General features: G+C 50.7%; 1 protein-coding gene across 1 annotated transcript; it reads right to left on the bottom strand.

Moving 5' to 3' along the window:
- Nucleotides 1-274: 274 nt before the first annotated feature.
- HAAO (3-hydroxyanthranilate 3,4-dioxygenase) lies at nt 275-15,703 on the bottom strand. The gene is made up of 11 exons (XM_086327272.1): nt 15,402-15,703; nt 14,472-14,633; nt 12,027-12,105; nt 6,865-6,948; nt 6,477-6,583; nt 3,763-3,852; nt 3,361-3,404; nt 2,931-3,076; nt 1,082-1,150; nt 810-892; nt 275-712 (listed from the first exon to the last, which is right to left on the bottom strand). The coding sequence occupies exons 1-11, from the start codon at nt 15,686-15,688 to the stop codon at nt 634-636; spliced, it is 1,230 nt and encodes a 409-aa protein (XP_086183398.1). The 5' UTR covers nt 15,689-15,703; the 3' UTR covers nt 275-633.
- Nucleotides 15,704-21,580: the final 5,877 nt, after the last annotated feature.

Genomic DNA, 21,580 nt, shown 5'->3' with positions numbered 1-21,580 from the left:
CAAATCATTTCTGTTATTGGGGAGAAAACCTCAACAGATGCTATTTCTTAAAGTTATGTAAAAAGAATAAGTGAGAAGGAGGCAGAGAGACTTCAGCTGTGCCCCCAGGACAGGCACAGGGGCACGCATGGAGGGGCACGCGCAGCACGAGTACTTCTCTAAACATGCAGGGGGCTCGATCCCAGACCTTCCACATGCCTATGGTCAGCTGGTGCCCAGATCCCCACACACACAGTCATGGGAGCACTCAGTGTCTGACAGAGACCACAGGCCATGTGTGTGCAGGCCCGCAGGCACTTGGCGGCCAGCAAGCCTTTATTGAGGGCTTCTTGGCGGCAGGCAAGAGCTGCGCTGAGCCTGTGGATGGAGGGTGGTGAGGGGCCAGCCCCCAGCAGCAGTCCACCCGGCAGAACCACGCAGGGCAGTGGGCTGAGGGCTGTTAGGGCAGAAGGGGAGCTGCGGCCCCCAGGAACCTGGCAGCCTAGCTGAGAGGACAGGAGGAGAAGGGATGATGATCGTGTCCAGGACCCAGTCCAGGGGACAGTGAGTGAACAGTAGTGTACATAGAAACAGTGGGGCTGGGAGAGTTATTTGGCCAGGGTGGGTGCTCTGGGCCCACAGTGGGAGGATCAGTCATCCCAGGGACTTCTTGCAGGCGGGATCCTGGGTCACAGACAGGGCCACGGAGCCTTGCCCTCGCTCCCAGCCATACCTGTGGAGATACAGGTGGGCAGGGTCAGATAAGGCTGGGACCCCAGGGAAAGGAGGCCAGGTCCACGGCAGGGGGTCGATCCTCCCTGGGGACTTACAGAGTCCCAGCTGGCACCAGGAGGCTGTCATCAAGGGTCAGGCTCAGGCGCTGTCCTTCCATCGTCACCACTGAGGAGCCCTCCTGGGAAGGAGGAGTAGGAGAAGTAAATGGAGCCTGTTGGGCCACAACGCCCGTCCAAGCATCCCTGAGTCAGCCTTGATAAGGAGGCCCTGGGCACTGGTCCATACTGGGGGCATCCAAGGCCCCAGAGCAGCCCGGTCGCCAGATGTAGGCAGGAGGCGTGCCACCCTCTCCCCAGCCCCCACTTGCCAGCTGCCACAGCCACACGTCCACGTCCCGTCTCAGGCCTTCGCTGCTGCCTTGTCCGTGGACGATCACCTGGTGGGAAGTGACACGGGTCTTTCTGGTGCGTCCTGCCCCACGTAGGAGAGGGCTTTGAGCCTGGCCCCCAGACACCAGCCCTGTGTGGGCCAGGGGTGGGGCCCACAACGCAGCCTCTCCGTATGCAGAGCAGAGGCCTGGTCTTAGAGAGGAAGGCTGCCCAGGCCACAGGTCCTCCCACCCCCATCCCGTCCCAGCCACCTGCTATTGGGGTCATACATGCCTGCCCTTCACACGCACATGCACATCTGCTCCTTCTGACACTCGACACTACTACTGCTGACCCCTACGGAGGCACGCCTGCCAGGGACACACTAGGCATGTGTGTGAACGTGGCACAGGGCAGAGCCCCAGAGGATGCCCTCCTCCCTTCCTCTGTGTGATGCCAGGAGTCTGACCTAAGGAGGTGGAGGGAGCTGGGAGGGGATGAGCAAGAGGGAGAGGGAGGCTGAGCCTCTCGGACCGGTGTCATCTCGGAAGCCCACAACCGCTGTGTGGGCCATGCTCCTATCAGCCCCGAGTGGGCCTCAGTAGATATTTGCTGGAGTGAATTGAAGCAGGGAGGAGGAGGGGGCGAGAGAACAGGGTGGGAGGGGTTGGTGGGGCATGGTGGCTCGCAGGGCCCTGTGTGAGCTCGGGGCTGGGCTGGCCAGGCCTCCTGGGGCAGGTCTGCATCCAGTGGGCGTCCCTCCACAGGGGTGTCTAATGCACACTCCCAGGGATGTGACAGTGACCAACTGCAAAGCACGAGCAAACGTAAGCCTCCTGGCAGGTCTCCTCGTTCCACACCTGCCCTGCTGATCTGGTCCTCACACAGGCTACAGTGAGCTTTCTGAACCACCACTCTAGTCTGATCAGCCATACTGCTTCCACACTTGGATGAAATTCTCTTGTCTCTAGCATAGTCCTTGCGCCTTGCCCAGCCCAGGAGGGCTGCTAGCACATGGGCACTGCCTGCTACTCTGGCCATCTGGCAATTGTGCCTTCTGCCCCTACTCTCTTGTCCTGGTTCCCCAGACTCAGCTATCTGCAGTGCCAACCTGTTTCAAGCCTCCATGCCTTTACTCAGGCTTCTCCTTCACCTGGAATGCACTCTCCATCTCCCTTTCTTCCTTTTGCAAACTCCTACAATAGGTTTAAAATTCAGCTTATACATCACCTCCTCCAGGAAGCTGTCTTCCCTCACAGCCTGGTTCCTTCTTTATCATCCTATGACTTCCTGTAGCTTTTCTACCACAGAATATATCACATAATCATGGCAATCGTTAATGAACTTGTCCATTTATCAGACCATACACACTCTGAGGGAATGACTCTATCTTATTTTCCTACTAAAGCCTAAAACATAATAGACACTCAGTAAATGTTGAATGAAAGGAGACCGGCTTTGGGTCTCTGCAACTCTCCACCTAATCCTCGCCCCCAAATATCTCTCTCCCTCCTGGCTCCCAAGGCTATGATTGGCCAAAGGCCCATAAGTCCTGGCAGGGGCATGACCCCAGACTCCCACAAATCCCTCAATGGATGGGGCAACCCCCTAATCCCTACTCTGTAGGCAAAGAAAGATTGTTGGGGACCATGTAGCCTCCATGGGCTTCCACTCACAGCAAAGCCATCATTCTCAGAGTCAGGGAGGAAACAAGAAGGCCTATGCTTGTGTCCACAACTAGCCTGTGAGTGTGTGTGTATGAGTGTGTCTGTGTCCGTGTGTGATTGATTAGTTCCCATCACCCAGGGCTGCTGGGCTGACTCCCTGGGTGACCCAAGGCTGCATCACCTGGCTCTCATAGGTGTCCCCAAACAAGCTGAGGGGTGTGCCCGCCTGCAGCTCCTCGCGGTGGCCATCCAGCCAGGCCTCCAGGCACATGGGCTCCATGACGGATCGTGTGCTCAGGGGGAATGGTAGTTCCTTGAACAGCTGGTCTGTACCCACGGCATAGATGTGGTCAGTGTCCTCTGGCTCCACCAACCCAGTCCCAGCAGGCCGGGTTCCCAGGGGTCCCAGCTCCCAGTCACTGGAATGGGCTCTGTCTCCAGCCCAGGCACCAAGTAGCCATGTGGGGGTATATTTCATGCCATCTTCTTGTGCCTTGAGTACAGGGCAGAGTACTCAAAAGGAGACTCTGTGGTACCGGGGCCAGGACCCACCCTTCCCTGGGAAAGGTCGGGGGAGTGAGAGAAAGAAAGATGGTTCCCAGGGGCCTCACCAGGGTTGGGCTTTCCCGTTCTGTACTGCTCAGAGCTGAAGAACCTGCAGGGACAAAGTGGGAGGAGGAGGGGGCTAAAGACATATGTGTGCACGCACACACACATACACGTACACACCCACGCACACACATACACTCCGAAGTGCAGGAGCCCACACACACACATGGCGCCCTCACATGATCCGCTGTATATCCACACTCCTTTCCCAGCCTCCACTCCGCAGGGGGCTTTCCAGTCTGGGGCCCTACCATCCTGGGAGGGGCAGACTTTGTCCCTAAATCCTGGGCATCATTACTCCAGGCTGGTGGATGCTCCCCCAGATCCGTGCTGGGCTGGGTCTGCTTGCCCCCAGCCAGAGCACAGGACCTCAGGAGAGCAAGGGGCAGGGGCTGGGGGCTCACTCCTGGATGATGGGGGCCAACTGCGTGCCGAGGTCCTCGCAGTAGAACCACTTCTCAAACAGGACGTCCGTGGTGTCCCCTACGTAGTACCTGCCAGAACAAAGGACAGGCACCCAGCTCTTCACCTGGGCGTCTCAGGGCAGCATCCCTGAGGCCTGGCTCTACTCGTGGACGACTGGGCCCGGCTCGCTCCGCCGAGCTGACCACCTGCTGCATCCTGTTAGCGCGACCTAGTGGCCGATGCGCCCACCCACACCCGGCTCTCCCTGGAGGCCCTGTGTGGCCCCAGCATGGGAGGGCTGTTATCCATCCCACTCCCATAGCTCTTCCTGGTTCGCCAAACATGACCATTTACCAAGCAGATAGAGCTCTGAGGTTCAGGGGGAAACTGCGCAACTTGGCAGGGATCACACAACCTGTCAGTGGCCGAAACAGGACCGGAGACAGTCCTAGAAGCCTAGAGAGCATCAGTGACAAGTGTTTTTCCAAAAGAAGAAGCTGAGGCTGAGTCCGATTCTGGCCCTGCAGCTGGATTCCCACCGGCCTGCTGGCAGTCTAGGTCAGAGCACACGAAACCTCAAGGATCCAGCATGCCACAGATGCCCCCCAGATGGGAGGGGTCCTTCTCCTTTTGGGGTCATGGATGCCTTTGAGAACTAGAGCAAAGTGCTGTGTCTCTTCTCCGGAGGAAGGACCATATGTCTCTAGCAGGCTCCCTGTGCCTGGAGAACCCCATGGGCAGAGGAGCCTGGCAGGCTACAATCCACAGGGCCACAAAGACCCCACAAAACCCATGGACTCAACTGAGCGACTTGAGTGTGCACACAAGACTCCCTGAAGCCCACCCAGCTTGGCAGGCAACTCCACTGGCCTGAGGAGTATCAGGCAGACTGGGGCCGGGCCGCAGGACCCTGTGTAGGCAGTGTATCTACTGACTGAATGCCTAATCCCCAAACTTAGCTCCCAGGACCAGGCCAGCTCTGCTCTTAAGCTCCTCCCAAAAAGAGAAGTGGTTCTGCTTACAGACAACGGTTTATAGACACAGTGCATCCACCCCACCTGACACCCTAAGATCTATCCTGGGAATGAGCTGGCTACCAGAAAGCCTCATAACTGGACCTCAATGCCCTCCAGGAATTGCCTTCAGAGTGGCATTTTAATGTTGAGCCCCTGGCTTTTATTAAAGGTCAAAAGCAGAAAAAAATCTGTTATTGACTTTGCTGTAAAAATGTTCCCAAAGATGCTGTCTTCTCCATTACTAAAGACTCCCTATATAAAGCCCCACTGAAAATTTTATTTTCACATTTAAGGCCAGGCAGCTATTTCTTTGCAAGACTATTCTGCAGTAGGTTTGCATGCGGTCATTAACTGCGGTTTTTGCAAAGCATTTAATAGTATGAGAAGTACTCATTTTTTTTTAATATAAAGAAAAGCAAAACTCAAATCCATATTTGCAATAAAACTACAATGTTGTAAGGAACAGATATGCATGGAAAAAAGAGATAGAAAGTGCTTTGTTAGGTTTCATTGGTGGGAAGACTTTTTTTCTGTGTATTTTCTCTTTATTTTTGTTTTATTGAGATATCATTCACATAATATAAAATTTACCCTTTTCCTGACAAGTGATTTTAATTTTGTTCATTTTGCTTTCTTGTACTTTTCCAGATTTCAAGGGTAAACCTGTAAGACTTTGATAATTATAAAAAAGGGAAAAATTTTTTTAAATGTCCTTTATAACAGAAGATGTGGAGCAAAGCATCCTGATTTCAGTAGCTTGTTGGGAAATTTTAATTTTCTTAGTTAAAAAAAATAGCTTAAAAATCGCTTAGCTTTTGGAATAATGAGCCACAGGTTTAGTCCTCCTTTCAGAGGATATTAAGCAGATAACTGATTGGACCCAGATGTGAACTCAGCTGTAGAAACAGAGTGCCCGTCTCTGCACCCACGTTCATCCCCTTCCAGGTTCTGACTCACATTGCCCTCTTTTCTGTCCTGGCCCAAACTCTCTATTTCTCTACAGCTCCAGTCTGGCCACTTTCTAGCAAGCTCAACTTCCCTGGGCTCGATTTCTTCATCTGTAGAGTACAGATGATAACAGTACCCACCGGATAAGGTGATAGGATCATTGTGAGGATTAAAGGAATAAACAGAAAGTGGTGCCCGACAGTTAGCAAATGTTATACAAATGTCAGCGCTGGGTGTGGAATGAGCTGGGGTAGAGAAACAAGCAGAAGGCCGCACTAATGGAGACTGACTAAACTCTGGAACTGGAGGCTGGGAGAAGCAGCAGTGTTCCAGGCTGCCCTGGAGTATGATTTTGGCATCCCGCCCCTGGCCCTTCCCCAGCAGACCTCAGTGGGGAAAGCATGGGTTCTGGGACTTCCCTGGGCATCCAATGTTTAAGACTCTGTGCTTCCAATGCAGGGGGTGCAGCTTTGATCCCTGGTCAGGGAACTGAGATCCCACTTGTTCTGGGCCTGGCCATAAGGTTAATGGGCTCCCAGGGGGTCACAGAGAATACACCCTCCCCTGCATCATCAGACCCACCCTGCTACCTACCCAAATCCCTCCCCATCTGCCAGCAAATGCAGGATCTCCATTGCTACCACCCTCTCAGTGGTGGTTGAGTGGGTTTCTTGGGTCTGTCTAGGATCCTTTCCCCTGCTGCTTGCCCCTCTAACTCTGCCCCAGACCCCCAGATCTGACCCATTTACCTGAGCCCATCTAGTTCTGTTTTCAGCCGCCTCCGCTCAATCACCAGCCCCACTGTGTTGGCAAACCTCTGCGGCGAGTGGGGGACCCCAGCAGGCAGCAGGAAGATCTGCACGGGTGGGAACAAGGTGCCAGCAAGTTTATGGTCCCCCACGGAGACCTCAGTGCTGCGCGCCCCGGGTCTCCCCAGCTGACCACGGTCCGGCCCAGACCCCACCCCAGGAGCCAGAGAGGATGTCAGGCTGGGCTGAGATGGGCATGAGGAAGGGCCTGAGGATGGGGCTGAGGCAGGTCGGGCAGGGAGGAGGGCAGGAAAGGCTGGGAAGACAAGACTCCACCAAAGCCAGGAGAGTGGGCACCGTGGGCTCCTGTTCCAGGACCCAGCCTCACCTCTCCCTGCCGAATGACCACATCCCGGTGTTTCCCTCGCTCCAGGACTCGGAGAAGCATGTCCCCCTCCAGCTGGTAAAATACCTGTGAGACAGGACAGCGGACAGGCTCTGACCTCCCCACTCCCTCTTCCGGGTCTTTGGCCTGAGTTCTGCCCAGAAAACCTGAGAAACTTGCCGAAAGCCTCAGAGTTTATGAGCAGTTTGGTCACTCCTGCCTGAGGCCCCAGCTTCCCCTGACACAGCCCGTAGATAAACGTGCTGGGGACACATGAGGGTAATACTCTGACGTTAAAGTGATGACCAAGGTACCCAGGACACCACAGGTGGTGTCTGGCTTGGGGGCAGGAGGCTGGCTGAGATGCCCACTGGATAATTTAGGGACCCATTACCCAGGTAAGGAGAACCGCCCCTGCACTGTGTCGCAGGGGCTGGGCTAGCACGTGACTGACAGACCTTGTTTTATTGTGCTGTGCTTTATTGCATTTCCCAGATATTGCCTTTTTCTTTTTTTAACAAATTGAAGGTTTGTGACAACCCTGCACTGAGCAAATCTATTGCTACCATTTTCCCAACAGTATTATTTCTAAATTAAGGTATATATATATATTGTTTTTTTAGACATAATACAGTTGCACACTTAATAGACTACATGGAGAAGGCAATGGCACCCCATTCAAGTAATAGACTACAGCATAGTGTAAATATTTACATGTGATGGGAAACCAAAAAATTCACATAGCTCACTTTATTGAAATATTTGCTCTCTTTCAGTGGTCTGGAACCGAGCCTGCACTATCTCTGAGGTATGCCTGAACATTATCAGAACTCTTTATAACAACCTCCAAAAATTTTGTTAGCCCCATTCTGCTAAAAAGAAAAAGAAAGGCCCAGAGAGTGAAGTGACTTGTCCCAGGTTTTACACAGTCAGTCCTGGAGCAGCTGTGTGGACCTGAGTGTGGCTCTGGAGCCAGTGCTGGCTCCTCGGGCCACAGTGAGGCCCTGGAAAGGGGGTGGGCTGCTCCAAACCCCTCTGGAGATCGGCTGGCTATGGAAATGTTGGGCTCAGTGCTGGGAGCTGGGATGCATGGGGGTGGCGGGGGCTTTGAGGATGGAAGCCCTCATTTCCTGCTGTCTCCCTGGGGTGCAGCACGGTGGTGCTGCAGGGCTCCTATTGCACTTGGCCTCTTGCACCCTAAGTCCCTAATTAATGTGTTTACTGAGACCACCCATGGCACTGGGAAGAGGAGGAGGAAGACATATTTTCTCTCTACCAGTCACACATTGCATGGGTGTTAAAAACCCCAGCCAAATAGTTGAAGGGTTGTTATTAATAATAACAATTACTATTATCATGTAAGGAGTTAGAGGAGATAGAGGTTCTTGTCCTAGAGTCTACTACGAGAAATCAAGTGGGCTCAGGAAGACTAGAGAAATGTGGCTTTACAGTCTGACACACAGGCAAGCTGACACAATGCCCCTGAAGGGCAATTTGGCAAAGGGCAGAAAGAGCCTTCACAGCTCGTGCCTCTATAAGGGTTTCTGGGACGCCAGACCTTTCATGCTGAAACTGGGAACTTGACATAGTCATTCCATCTCTAGAAAAGTGGCTTCAGTGAGTCAGAAATGCACCTGCCTCGTGGTGGACATACATGGCTGTTTTATCCCAGTGTGTGGGAGTTTAAGGCATCACCTGGTCCTCAGCTCAGCCAGTCACCATGTGCCTTTGGCCAATTCAGTTAGTCTTTCTATGCCTCCATTAATTTTCCTATAAAATGATAGAATCTACTCAGAATGTTGCCCAGGATGCTGTATACAAAGACAGACAATACATAGTTAGCATTCAGTAATCTCTAGCTATTAATATTAGTGATGGAAAGAATAGCAAAACTAATGCTAATAATAACAATAGGGGAGATCGCATTATTTTGTGATGGAGACAAAATATGGAACATTATGCAGCCATTAAAAGCTACGTTTTTGCATAACTGTCAGTAAAATGGAAAAATGCTAAAGTTATCCAGTTAAAGCAAGATTCAAAATGACACTCAGCAGGATTCTATTTATTGTTGTTTAGACAAAGTCATGTCTGAGAATTCTAATTACATAGTGTATAATGCATGTATAAACCAGGCTGTGCTCACGGTGCTCCCATGAGTGGGGGGATTATGAATGAGGTACATATTTACATTTGTCTTTTCTGTATTCTGCACATTTTCTACAGTAAACAATCTTTTATTATTTAATATAATTCATGCAAGTTATTTAAAACAAATAAAAAACCTATCAGTCTCTCTTAGGGAACAATTCTGCAAACTCCCCCAAACTCCCTCAGTTAGGAGAAAACCTCTATGTGTATGTATGTTGGGGGATGTCCTTTCATGGTTGGAGGGAGAGGAGGAAGGGCCTAGAGAATACTAGGGAAAGGGCCGTAGCCCTTGCTGCTGCTGCTGCTGCTAAGTCGCTTCAGTCGTGTCCGACTCTGTGCAACCCCAGAGACGGCAGCCCACCAGGCTCCCCCGTCCCTGGGATTCTCCAGGCAAGAACACTGGAGTGGGTTGCCATTTCCTTCTCCAATGCATGAAAGTGAAAAGTGAAAGTGAAGTCGCTTAGTCGTGTCCGACTCTTAGCGACCCCATGGACTGGAGCCTACCAGCTTCCTCCGTCCATGGGATTTTCCAGGCAAGAAGGCCCTGCAAATATCAGGGAAAACAGGAGTGGGGGGGGTGGGGTTGGAGTGATGGTTGGGCCAAAGTCAAGCCCTTTCTGGCAGGATACAAGGTATTAGTGGCCATTAAACAAAAACATAGAAAGGAAGTGGAATTTTAGAGGCCTGCACTGTCATGGGTGGGTGGTGGTGGTGGGTGGGCGGTGGTGGGTAGGTGGGGGGTGTTCCCTGGTGGCTCAGCAGTAAAGAATCCACGTGCCAATGCAGGAGACTCGGGTTCGATCCTTGGGTTGGGAAGACCCCCTGGAGAAGGAAATGGCAACCCACTCCAGTATTTTTGCCTAGGAAATTCTACGGACAGAGGAGCCTGGTGGGCTACAATCCATGGGATCACAAAAGAGTTAGACACGACTGAGCAACTGAACAACACCACAACCTATGATGAGGGACAGGCCTCATCAGCAGAGGTGCAGATCCTGAACAGCAAAAAATCCCAAACAGCCACGGGCAATCCAAAAGGAATGATGCTCTATTTGGAAGTAAATGATGTTTGGGGCCTGGGGCTAACTAGAAGATAAACTGTACCGGCTCAAGCAGCTGCTGAATCAAATCTGGCCTGCACAGCCTGGAAAGGCCTTACAGGCAGGCGGGGCCAGAGAGGGGCTGAGGGTGCCGAGAACCCAGGCACCTCCACTCTGTGCCAGGCTCTGTGCACATACCCTATACACACTGCATCCTTCCACCAGGCAGGGCTGATGTCCCCCATCAGCTGCAAGGAAACTCCTGCAGGCTCAGAGAGGCGGTGTGCGTGTATGCTCAGACGTGCCTGACTCTGACCCTGTAGACTGTAGTCCGCCAGGCTCCTCTGTCCATGGGATTTCCCAGGCAAGAATACTGGAGTGGATTGCCATTTCCTACTCCAGGGATCTTCCTGACCCAGGGATCAAACCCAAGTCTCCTTGGGTTTGATCAAACCTGCAGTTCCTACATTGGCAGGTGGATTCTTTATCACTCTACCACCAGAGAAGCCTCCTGGTGATGGGAGGTGAAAGAAAGTCAAAGTGAAAGTCGCTCAGTCATGTCTGACTCTTTGTGAGCCCATGGTCTATACAGTCCATGGAATTCTCCAGGCCAGAATACTGGAGTGGGTAGCCTTTCCCTTCTCCAGGGGATCTTCTTAACCCAGGAATCAAACCGGGGTCTCCTGCATTGCAGGTGGGTTCTTTACCAACTGAGCTACCAGGGAAGCCCATCCAAATCACATGGTTGGTAAGAGGCAGACTCCAGGTCCACCTGACTCCCAGCCCAGGCTCTCTTGCACCTGTTCACCCCAAGGGAAGGAATGGGCTAAGTGGAACGTGTGTTGTGGGTGAAGCCTGGGCACCTGAAAGGCAGAGGCCTGAGGAGGAAAATTGAGCTCAGTGGCTTCCCTTCCCTCACTGGGAAGAGGCCTGGCCCCTGGAGTCTCCTTTGTTCCAGCTGGGTGAGGACAGGCAGTGACAGCAAACGCACTGACACTCAGTCCTGTGGCTTCCAGGGTTTAACCTGTGGCTGGCACTCTCCCTCACCTGAGGTGGAACCAAGCCATCAAAACAACCTCTAGCCAAATTCCTCCCAGCCACCTGAGTGTCCCTCCAGAGTGAGACACCTGCTCAGGTCATCCCTCCTCACCAGCTAGCAAGCCAGCAGTCAGGGCTTGGTTTGGACCCCTAAGTGGACATTCGTCCACCAGAGTGGGTGGGGTGGAGTCTGGTGAGCAAGCTGAACCCTGGACCTTGAACCCTAGCAGCAGGTCCTCCGGGAAGATAGGCGCCCCCCGACCATGACGATCCTTTGCCACCAGAGATTCTGAGAGCTGGGAACCCATCTGTGTCTCTTAAGGGGATCCATCTTTTTACTTTTGATTTACTTTTGCTTACTCAGAAACACAGCACAAAATGCAAGGCACAAAAGGGTATTCAGTACAAATCCCCCCTCGCACCTGCCCACCCCTTCATCAAATAGCTCCCAGCAACTGATGCGCCTTGCGCCCTCTAGATAAGGAGGGGCGCCTCCCAGTCCTAACCCTTCCCAGAGAACTTGGCTCCTGGGACCAGAATGGAGCGCCCAGGTCGCCCTCAGCATCTGGGTCCCATTTTGGAGGCCAGTCTTGTATTATTCAGGTTTGGGGGTGAGGGGACTTGGGCATCCCCTTGGACCATGGATGCCCCCTGTGTCCGGGGGCTGATGCCCAACAGCTGGAGCCTCTCACACCCGCAAAGCCTGGGCTCTTTCCTGTGGCTTCCCCAGCAGGACTCCTTCGAGGATGGAGCTGTCAAGGGTGTCGCTGGTGCCCACAACTTCCAAGCAGCAGTTTCTCACCATGGTTTCAGTTGTGCCCCCCTCACCCACCAGTCGTCTGCCCCCTCCCCCCCCATCCACAGGCCCTGGTCCTGGCAGGGGAAGTGACCCTCCCTCAGGGCTGGGTCAGGGGAGGGGGCAGTCCGCAGGCCTACCTCCTCACCCTCCTCGATGTGGTAGTCCTTCCTGGTGTTGGGACCCCCCACGAACATGATTTTGAGCTGCTTCTGGTGCCTGCAATGGATGAGGGGGGTGAGGTCCTGAACTGGCTCGTGGGAGAGGACAGGAGGGTTGCAGGGGCCTGTGGGGGGTCTGGAGGAGGCCCACACTTGGGAGAGAGAGAGGGCTATTTCTGTGTCACTGTCCTGAGAGTCTCCGTTTTCATCTGCGTGTGCATCCAAGGGTCTCTGTGTGTGTGTCTGTGACTGTGTGTGTGCCCATGTCCTTCCTCTGCTCAAAACCCTCAAGCCTCAGGACTTGCCTGATGATCCAGTGGCTAAGACTCCACGCTCCCAATGCAGGGGGTCTGGGTTCAATCCCTGGTGAGGGAACTAGATCCCACATGAAGCAACTAAGATCTGTTGCAGCCAGATAAATAAAAGCAACCTTCCAGCAGCTTCCTATGTTTCCTCTGTCTTATATTCATTCATATGTTGAAATCCTAACCCCAGTACCGCAGAATATGACCTAATTGGGAACTAGGGTCATTGCAGGTGTAATTGTTAAGCTATGATGAGATCACACTGGCATGGGGTGGGGAGTGCTCTAACCTAATATGACTGGTGTCTGGAAGACTGGAAGATTTAGACACAGTCACGCTTAGGAGGAGAATGCCACGTGAAGATAAAGGCAGAGAGCGGAGGGACGCTGCAGAAGACAAGGAATGCAAAGACTGCAGCCAAACCTCCAGGATCAAGGAGAAGCTCGGAGCAGCGTCTCCCTCACAGCACGAGGGGACACAGCAGCCCCAGTGGGCTTTCCCCTTCGTTCTGCTCTGTGGCTCACCATGTCTGCCTGCCTGCCTACCTGCACCCCTTGTCTGTTTCTATGTATTGGCTGCCTCCTCCCACCAGAATGTCTACTCCACCAGGAAGGGGCTTCCGCCAATTTCTTCCTGTGTATCTCTGGGGTCCAGAACTGTGCCTGGCATGTGGTTGGTGCTCACATGTGCACATCTGCTGAATGAGTGAAGGGAGGACCTGCACTTTGTGGTTACTAATATCAGGGCAGTGCTGGAGAGCGCGGTACGGGCCTGGAGGCTGCTGCAGCCTGGAAGTGCCCAGGGTGATGAGGGTGGAACCACAGCAGCGGCGTGGGGCTGGAGAGGAGCGGATGAATGTGAGTCACCATGAGGGGGAGGAGGTGGAGGGCTGAGGTGAGACTATGGATAGAGATGAAGTGGAGGAGAGAGTTGGGGGTGTGACAAAAGTACTAGAGGAGACAAGGTTTGGGGGTGGGGGATGTTGACTGTTACTGCAGTATTGCACAGTCACACCAGGGTGGACTTTGGAGTCAAACTCTTGCACGGGCTTGCATCGCGCCCCACGCTAGCTTTGTGACATTGGGAAAGTTCCTGGTTAAGATCCCCCACCCTGGACTAGGACTTCCCTTGTGGCTAAGACTCCATGCTCCCAGGGCAGGGGCCTGGGTTCGACCTCTGGTCAGGGAACTAGATATTGCATGCCACAACTAAAGATCCTGCCTGCCACAGATCTCAAGGGCTGTAACTAAGACCCAGCACAGCCAAATAAATAAATATTAAGAAAAAAATCCCACTTCATAGGGCTCCTGGGAGAATTACATGAGATGATGTGAAAACGCCTGGTAGTCTCCAACTAGTCAAGGTGTTAGTGATTGGAGGTGGATGGTTTGAAAAGCTACCTTGTTGATGTTCTGTGGACCCAGCAAACACAAGACTGTGACCCTGGAGCTGGGGAGCACAGAAGGCCCCACACCCCAGGTGACTGAAGGGGAAGGAGGTGAAGAGGCCACAGGGAGGGCCTGAGACCTCAGCTGGAGGAAGACTGCTGGACCAGGGTCAGCCCTGTTGGGTGCTGGGGGCAGAGGAGGCTGGGGAGGCCTGGTGGGAGTCTGTGTGCGCCCAGCTGCAGAGGGGGCCAGGAAGAGCACCAGAGAGCCTGCCCCAGGAGCTGACCCTGACTTCACCCTCTGCCTGCAGCCTCCTGGGCCCAGTAGGGGTGTAATACTGGGTGGTTCCCAGGCCTCGGTTCTACTATAATTCTGGGGTATCAACCTCCCTCCCCCCCAATTTCTGAGAGGCAGCGGGGGTTGGAGCGCTGTTTCTCAGCCCTGGAAGGCAGGGCTACCACTTAGCACCTGCATCTCTCTAATCTCGGTAGGTCACCCAGCTTCCTCAGACGACAAGGCACGTCGTCTCCACGCAGTCACCAAAAAGAGGAACAGAGGAGGGTGGGGAAACCCGGAACAGTCCGTCCTCATCCTCCTGTGATCACCACGAGGATGGAATCCCCCTTCTGTAAGCTTCTGGGCGGAGGAACTCGGAGGTTGAGGGGAGCAGTTGGAGGATGGCGGGGAGGTGAGAACAGAGGGCAGGAGGGTTGGGGCGTGCTGGGACTCACAGGAGCTTGTTGCAGACCGGGGGCAGGAAGGAGCCCCGGTTCTCCTCCACCCACGCCTTCACTCTCACTGGGCGCTCCATGGTCTCCCGGGAGCCGCACTCCAGAGCCGTGTCCTCCGCTCTGTCGAAGGGCCGCGCCTCTGCCCAGCCACCTATTGGCCGCCTGGTTAATAAGCATCCTGAGGGTCAAAGGGCGGGGCAACAAACGGGCCTCTTTGTGGCCCCTCTCGGACTTCGGTCTGGGAACGCCCCCCACCCCCTACCTCGCGCTCGGTGCCGCCCCGCTGGGCCCCTCGCCACATCCCGGGCTCCCTGCCCACCCGCGTGAGAGTGGAGCGCCCGATCCAGGCTTAGGACACGGGATCCAGAACCTTCCTGGCCCCTTGTCCCCAGACTTTCCGCCTGGGACCCAGGGAGACCCCCAAAGAAATCCTGTAAGGAGGAGAAGGCGGGTTTGGAAACCCAAGCGCCTGATCACTGGGTTGCTGACACTGGATTGAGGCCTCAGTTTCCTCATCTGTAGACTGGGAATGCCGGGGTTGCACAGCGGCCACCGTAGGCCCCGATTGATGCTAGTCCCCTGTCCGGTCACTAGGACAGAGATCAGGCCAGAGCCCGCAGATGTGTTGGGTGCCATTTGCTCGGCTCTGTCAGTGACTGGTTGGAGACAGGACAGAGGAGAGGCGGGGGGCGCAGTGCTGGGAGACCGTGATGCTAGACAGGGACCCGCCAGGCCGGGCTTGGGGGCCCGCCCCTCACCTACGCTCGCAGGTGGCAGGCAGAGCGCCGACAGGGTGCCTGGCGCTGTTCTGAGCTCCTTTCGTGTCTTGGGGCATACTCAAGTCACACCACAGTTTACAAGGAGTTTCACAGATGCAGAACCGGGCACTGGGACCGGGAATCTGAGGTGAGGTGGGGAGGGCGGACAAACCTAAGGCGCTGATGATTCCAGCCTGGGGTGAGAGCCGCTAACCTGGATCCTCGCGAGCGGGCGGAGACGCGATGCTTGCCTGTGTGGGTGCGGAGGCGGGGAAGGCCAATTGGACCCCTGCTTTCCTCTCTTTCTTCCAGACTCAGAATTCTTGGGAAGACTGCGCGTGTTGGAAGAGGGCCGGGAGGGGAGGTGGTGGTGGCCGAGCGGAAAGGAACAGAGCTGACACCTGAATCTAGACTGGAGAGTTTAAGAAATTCGAAACTCCTCCGACTCCTGTCCCGCATCCCATCTTGGCCCCTCCCTGCTACGTAGGGTGGGCGGGTTTTCTTAGCGTCCTCAGTCTCCGCGCTCCTGGTGCAAATAAAAACCCGACAGGTATCAAACAAGATTCCTGCCCTCCCCCGCTGGGACCCTCCTGTTTCCTCTCCACGCACCCCCTTCCCTTTCTCGCTCCTTTTTCTTTTTATTTATTTAGAACTTTTTTTTTTTTTTTTTGCTGAGTGTTTCTTTCTAGAATTTTGTTTGGCACCAAAATAACTCAAACCACCTTCTTTATCTTTCTCATCTACAAGTAAGCAGAGGAGATGTAGACAATGACGCGTGAAACGCCAAGGATCTAGGATGTGTGCTGTTTGCTTTGGATGTTTGTTAAATGGAAGGGTGGGTGGGTGCGTGGATAAAGGCATGAATGAATTCCCACTAAAAGGGGAAACAAAACCCAAAAAACTCCATGACTTCAGCTCCACAGATGTTCTGATATGTAGTTCAAGGAAAACAATGACAGTTATCCTGCATCTTAGTTTTTAAACTTTTTATTTTATATGGGAGTATAGTTGACAAACAATGTTATTTTAGTTTCAGGTGTACAGCAAAGTGATTCAGTTTTACATAAACATACATCTATTCTTTTTCAAGTTCTTTTCCCATTTGTTATATAATATTTTTTAAAACCTCTTTGTTTTGTATTGGGGTATAGCCAATTAATAATGTGATGGTTTTAGGTAAACAGCAAAGGGACTCCGCCATACATATACATGTATCCATTCTCCTCCAAATTTCCCTCCCATCCAGGCTGCCACATAACACTGAGCAAACTTACATGTGCTATGCAGTAGGTTCGCCTTGGTTATCCGTTTCAAATATAGCACTGTGTACCTGCCAATCCCAAACTCCCTAACTATCCCTCCCCACCACCCTTCCCCTGCCCCTGGTAACCATCTACAAAATTTACAAACAGCTTAATATCATCCAAAAAACAACCCAATAAATGGGCAAAATACCTAAATAGATGCTTTTCTAAAGAAGACATACAGATGGCCAAGAGGCACATGAAAAGATGTTCAATATCGCTAATTATTAGAGAAATGCAAATAAAAACTATGAGATATCACCTCATACTAGTCAGAATGACTATCATCAAAACCACCACAAATAATAAATGCTGAAGAGGGTGTGGAGAGAAGGGAACCCTTCTGCACTGTTGGAGGGAATATAAATTGGTACAGCCACTGAGGAGAACAGTATGGAGGTCCCTTAAGAAACTAAAGATAGAGCTACCATACAATCTTGCAGTTCTACTCCTGGGCATGTGTCTGGAGAAAAATATGGTTTGCAAGGATACATGCACCCCAGTGTTCATTGCAGCACTGTTTACAATAGCCAAGACATGGAAGCAACCTAAATGTTCATCGACAGAAGAATGGATAAAGAAGATGTGGTACATACATACAATGGAATATTCCTCAGCCATTAAAAGAATAAAATAATGCAGGGACTTATATGAATTTAGAGATTGTCATACTGAGTGAAGTAAGTCAGACGAAGAGAAATATCATATGATATCACTTGCATGTGGAATCTAAAAAAAAGACATACAAATGAACTTATTAACAAAACAGAAACATACTCTCATTTTAACCTAACTAGTCAAACAACATGGATAATTGAGGCTACAATTGATTGTTTGAGGTCTAAACCACCCAGATGAACCTTAAATACAGGCTAGATAATTTGCCACATGGTTTCTGTCAAATATGCCATTTAGTTTGTGCTGCATAGATAAAACACCATGTCAATTCAATTGGCAAGCCTCCTAGCTTGGGTGTTGGGCACCATTTGACCCAATGTTCAGAAAATCAATTTTTATTGATTTTCATTTTATTTGAATTTCAACAATTCAAACTTTATCTGCATGTTCTGGCATTGTTTGGTCACGGTCATCTGGACTGCTTCCAGCTATTGATCCATGAGTTCCTTCTAGTTTCTGGACCTTACCTGCTCACAGCAGCCATCTCTCCCCTCTGCACACAGAAGTTCATTGCATCATGGTGTGAGAAGCCATCTCTGCCTTAGGACCAGAGCTCATCAGAGCCTCTCCTGGTTGCTGGTGCCTGGCTTTCGTCTCCCCTGGATGGCAGCTGCCTGCCCAGGTCACTAAAATCAGTAGACGCTTCTAGGCTTTACTGAGTCTGACTGCTACTAACAGTCTGATCTCTTCAATCTCTTAATGAACAGAAGTTTTTTCTCCAGCTGATCCTATCTGAGCTCACCTTGATCTGTCTCTTTCTCCCACTTTCCCTCCCTTTCATATAATTCAGCAAATGTTTAAGAACAAACATGAGGGCTAGATCATGAATTGTACTAGTTATTTAGAAATCTGGGTTCTGGTCCTGCTGTCTCTTTTACTTGTATTATTGACAAGTGTGTTTACATTTTTTAGTTACATGATTGGTTTGAGGGGTTTTTGTTGTATTTTGTTCAGTTATCATTTTGTTTGTAATTTTTAATTTTATCGCATTGTGGTGACTGAAGATGGTCTATGTATTATTTGGGGATGGGGGATGTGTTAAAATTTCCTTTGCAGCTTAGTCTATGGTCAATTTTTGTGAATGTGTATTCTCTGCTTAGAATGTAGTTATAAATGTTTCTATTAGCCTAACCTTTTGTGTTACGCAAATAATCTCTTTCCTAATTTATCAAGGTGCTCATGGGTGCAAATAATAGGGACCCCAGTTAAACAGTGGCTTAACCATGAGACAGTTAAACTTATGTGACTGGATACCCAGAGGCAGAATGAGCCTGTGACCTAGTGGTGTCGTCATAGACTCTGTCTTTTTCCATTCCTCAGATCTGCTATCTGCAGCATGGCTTCTTCCCAGGGTTTGCCCCCAGGGGGTCAAGAGATGTAAACCAGCCACAGTTTTTCCTTTAAAGAAGGGGTTTTCAACCTTGGCACCATTGACATTTGGGGTGGAAAGTTGTTGTGGGGGGCTGTCCTTTGCATTTAGGACGTTTGGCATATTTATGGCATCTCCCAACTAGACGCCAGTATCTTGTCCCCAGCTGGGACAAACAAAAAAGTCTCCAGACATTGCCAAATGCCCGTGGGGTGGGGGACATTGCCCGCAAGTGAGAACCAGGTGTATTTACTGGCAATAAAGGTTCACATACCCCAACCTGAACCAATTCCTGGAGTGAGAAGAGGGATGTTCTGACTGATTTATAGAAACTAAAATTTGTACTTGAAGCTGGAAGCAGAGTTGGCTTCCCTCAAAGTCTGTGCCCATATGGGAGGGGTGGGGTAGTCACACAAGACTCTGGCTCATGACCTAGAGGCAGGAAATGATGCTCGGAAGGTAGTGAACCATGTCTGCTACTCTTGAATTTTACTGTTTTCTGACCCGTTGCCCCCTCTACCCTCTATTCCAATGTGTCTAGTATTTATTCTTAGTTGAAAAAACTTTTTTTTTGGCCATGCTGCAAGGCATGTGGGATCTTAGTTCCCCAATCAGGATCAAACCTGTGTCCCCTGCATTGGAAGTGAAGAGGCTTAACTGCTGGACTGCCAGGAAAGTCCCATAGTAGTTATTCTCTAAACGTGCATGAATGGAAACTTGTAATTTCTAACATGTACTGTTAACAAGCATCTGTATCCACCCCTAGATCAAGACAAGAACAAAGGAATATGGACAAGATTTAACTCCCTGCTGGAATTCCCTACTGGCAACTTCTATGCTGATATTTTAGATTCTTATTTAAAAGTTTCATACAGGCAATAGTTAGATATGCAGTTTCAAAGAATAGCAGAGAGAGATAAGAAAGCCTTCCTCAGCGATCAATGCAAAGAAATAGAGGAAAACAACAGAATGGGAAAGATCTCTTCAAGAAAATTAGAGATACCAAGGGAACATTTCGTGCAAAGATGGGCTCAATAAAGGCCAGAAATGGTATGGACCTGACAGAAGCAGAAGATATTAAGAAGAGGTGGCAAGAATACACAGGAGAACTGTTCAAAAAAGAGCTTCACGACCCAGATAATCACGATGGTGTGATCACTGACCTAGAGCCAGACATCCTGGAATGTGAAGTCAAGGGGGCCTTAGAAAGCATCACTACAAACAAAGCTAGTGGAGGTAATGGAATTCCAGTTGACCTATTTCAAATCCTGAAAGATGATGCTGTGAAAGTGCTGCATTCAATATGCCAGCAAATTTGGAAAACTCAGCAGTGGCCACACGACTGGAAAAGGTCAGTTTTCATTCCAATCCCAAAGAAAGGCAATGCCAAAGAATGCTCAAAGTACCGCACAATTGCACTCATCTCACATGCTAGTAAAGTAATGCTCAAAATTCTCCAAGCCAGGCTTCAGCAGTACGTGAACCGTGAACTTCCAGATGTTCAAGCTGGTTTTAGAAAAGGCAGAGGAATCAGAAATCAAATTGCCAACATCCACTGGATCATCAAAAAAGCAAGAGTTCCAGAAAAACATCTATTTCTGCTTTATTGACTATGCCAAAGACTTTGACTGTGTGGATCATAATAAACTGGAAAATTCTGAAAGAGATGGGAATACCAGACCACCTGACCTGCTTCTTGAGAAATTTGTGTGCAGGTCAGGAAGCAACAGTTAGAACTGGACATGGAACAACAGACTGGTTCCAAATCAGGAAAAGAGTACATCAAGGCTGTATATTGTCACCCTGCTTATTTAACTTATATGCAGAGTACATCATGAGAAACGCTGGGCTGGAAGAAGCACAAGCTGGAATCAAGATTGCCAGGAGAAATATCAATAACCTCAGATATGCAGATGACACCACCCTTATGGCAGAAAGTGAAGAGGAACTAAAAAGCCTCTTGATGAAAGTGAAAGAGGAGAGTGAAAAAGTTGGCTTAAAGCTCAACATTCAGAAAACGAAGATCATGGCATCTGGTCCCATCACTTCATGGGAAATAGATGGGGAAACAATGGAAACAATGTCAAACTTTATTTTTTGTGGTACAAAATCACTCAGATGGTGATTGGAGCTATGAAATTAAAAGACGCTTACTCCTTGGAAAGAAAGTTATGACCAACCTAGATAGTACATTGAAAAGCAGAGATATTACTTTGCCAGCAAAGGTCCGTCTAGTCAAGGCTATGGTTTTTCCAGTGGTCATGTATGGATGTGAGAGTTGGACTGTGAAGAAAGCTGAGCGCCAAAGAATTGATGCTTTTGAACTGTGGTGTTGGAGAAGACTCTTGAGAGTCTCTTGAACTGCAAGGAGATCCAACAAGTCCATCCTAAAGGAGATCAGTCCTGGGTGTTCATTGGAAGGACTGATGCTGAAGCTGAAACTCCAGTACTTTGGCCACCTCATTCGAAGAGTTGACTCATTGGAAAAGACTCTGATGCTGGGAGGGATTTGGGGCAGGAGGAGAAGGGGACAACAGAGGATGAGATGGCTGCGTGGCATCACCAATTCGATGGACATGAGTTTGAGTGAACTCCAGGAGCTGGTGATGGACAGGGAGCCCTGGCGTGCTCACTGAACTGAACTGAACTGAATGTATTAACCAGTTATTGTCTCTCAGCCCCAAATTCACTTTCTATACTCTGCATTAAAATACAGGGGCTGGGATTCTGCAAATTCCATTAATGCTTTACCAGCTGGTTTTATTAGGAAGTAAGTTTTATTAGAAGGAAGTTGATGTCTCCTTGTCACCTCAAAGACGGAAAGTCTTTGGGGAGACATTCACTGGCCAGCTCTGCTATGAGATTTCAGTTTGGCTTATATAGCTGCTACATTTCCTTCTTCTGACTGAGAGCCAGTGAGCTCTCCCTGCTCCCTTTCCTCCCTCCCTCCTCCTGTGGAGATGATATTCTCCACATGGTCTTCTTTTCCCTCTTTGCCAG

Source organism: Bos grunniens, chromosome 11, assembly GCF_055505025.1.
Source record: "Bos grunniens cultivar Pamir isolate PY7600 chromosome 11, Bosgru_T2T1.0, whole genome shotgun sequence".
Taxonomy (NCBI): domain Eukaryota; kingdom Metazoa; phylum Chordata; class Mammalia; order Artiodactyla; family Bovidae; genus Bos; species Bos grunniens.
This window is presented reverse-complemented; position numbering and strand designations above follow the sequence as displayed.

Coding starts and splice junctions, on each gene's coding strand:
- HAAO (XM_086327272.1), bottom strand. CDS start 15,688: ATGCGGGACAGGAGTCGGAGGAGTTTCGAATTTCTTAAACTCTCCAGT. Junction 6,584..6,864: donor TGGTCATTCGGCAGGGAGAG/GTGAGGCTGGGT, acceptor CCACCCGTGCAG/ATCTTCCTGCTGCCTGCTGG. Junction 3,077..3,360: donor AACGGGAAAGCCCAACCCTG/GTGAGGCCCCTG, acceptor CCGTGGGTACAG/ACCAGCTGTTCAAGGAACTA.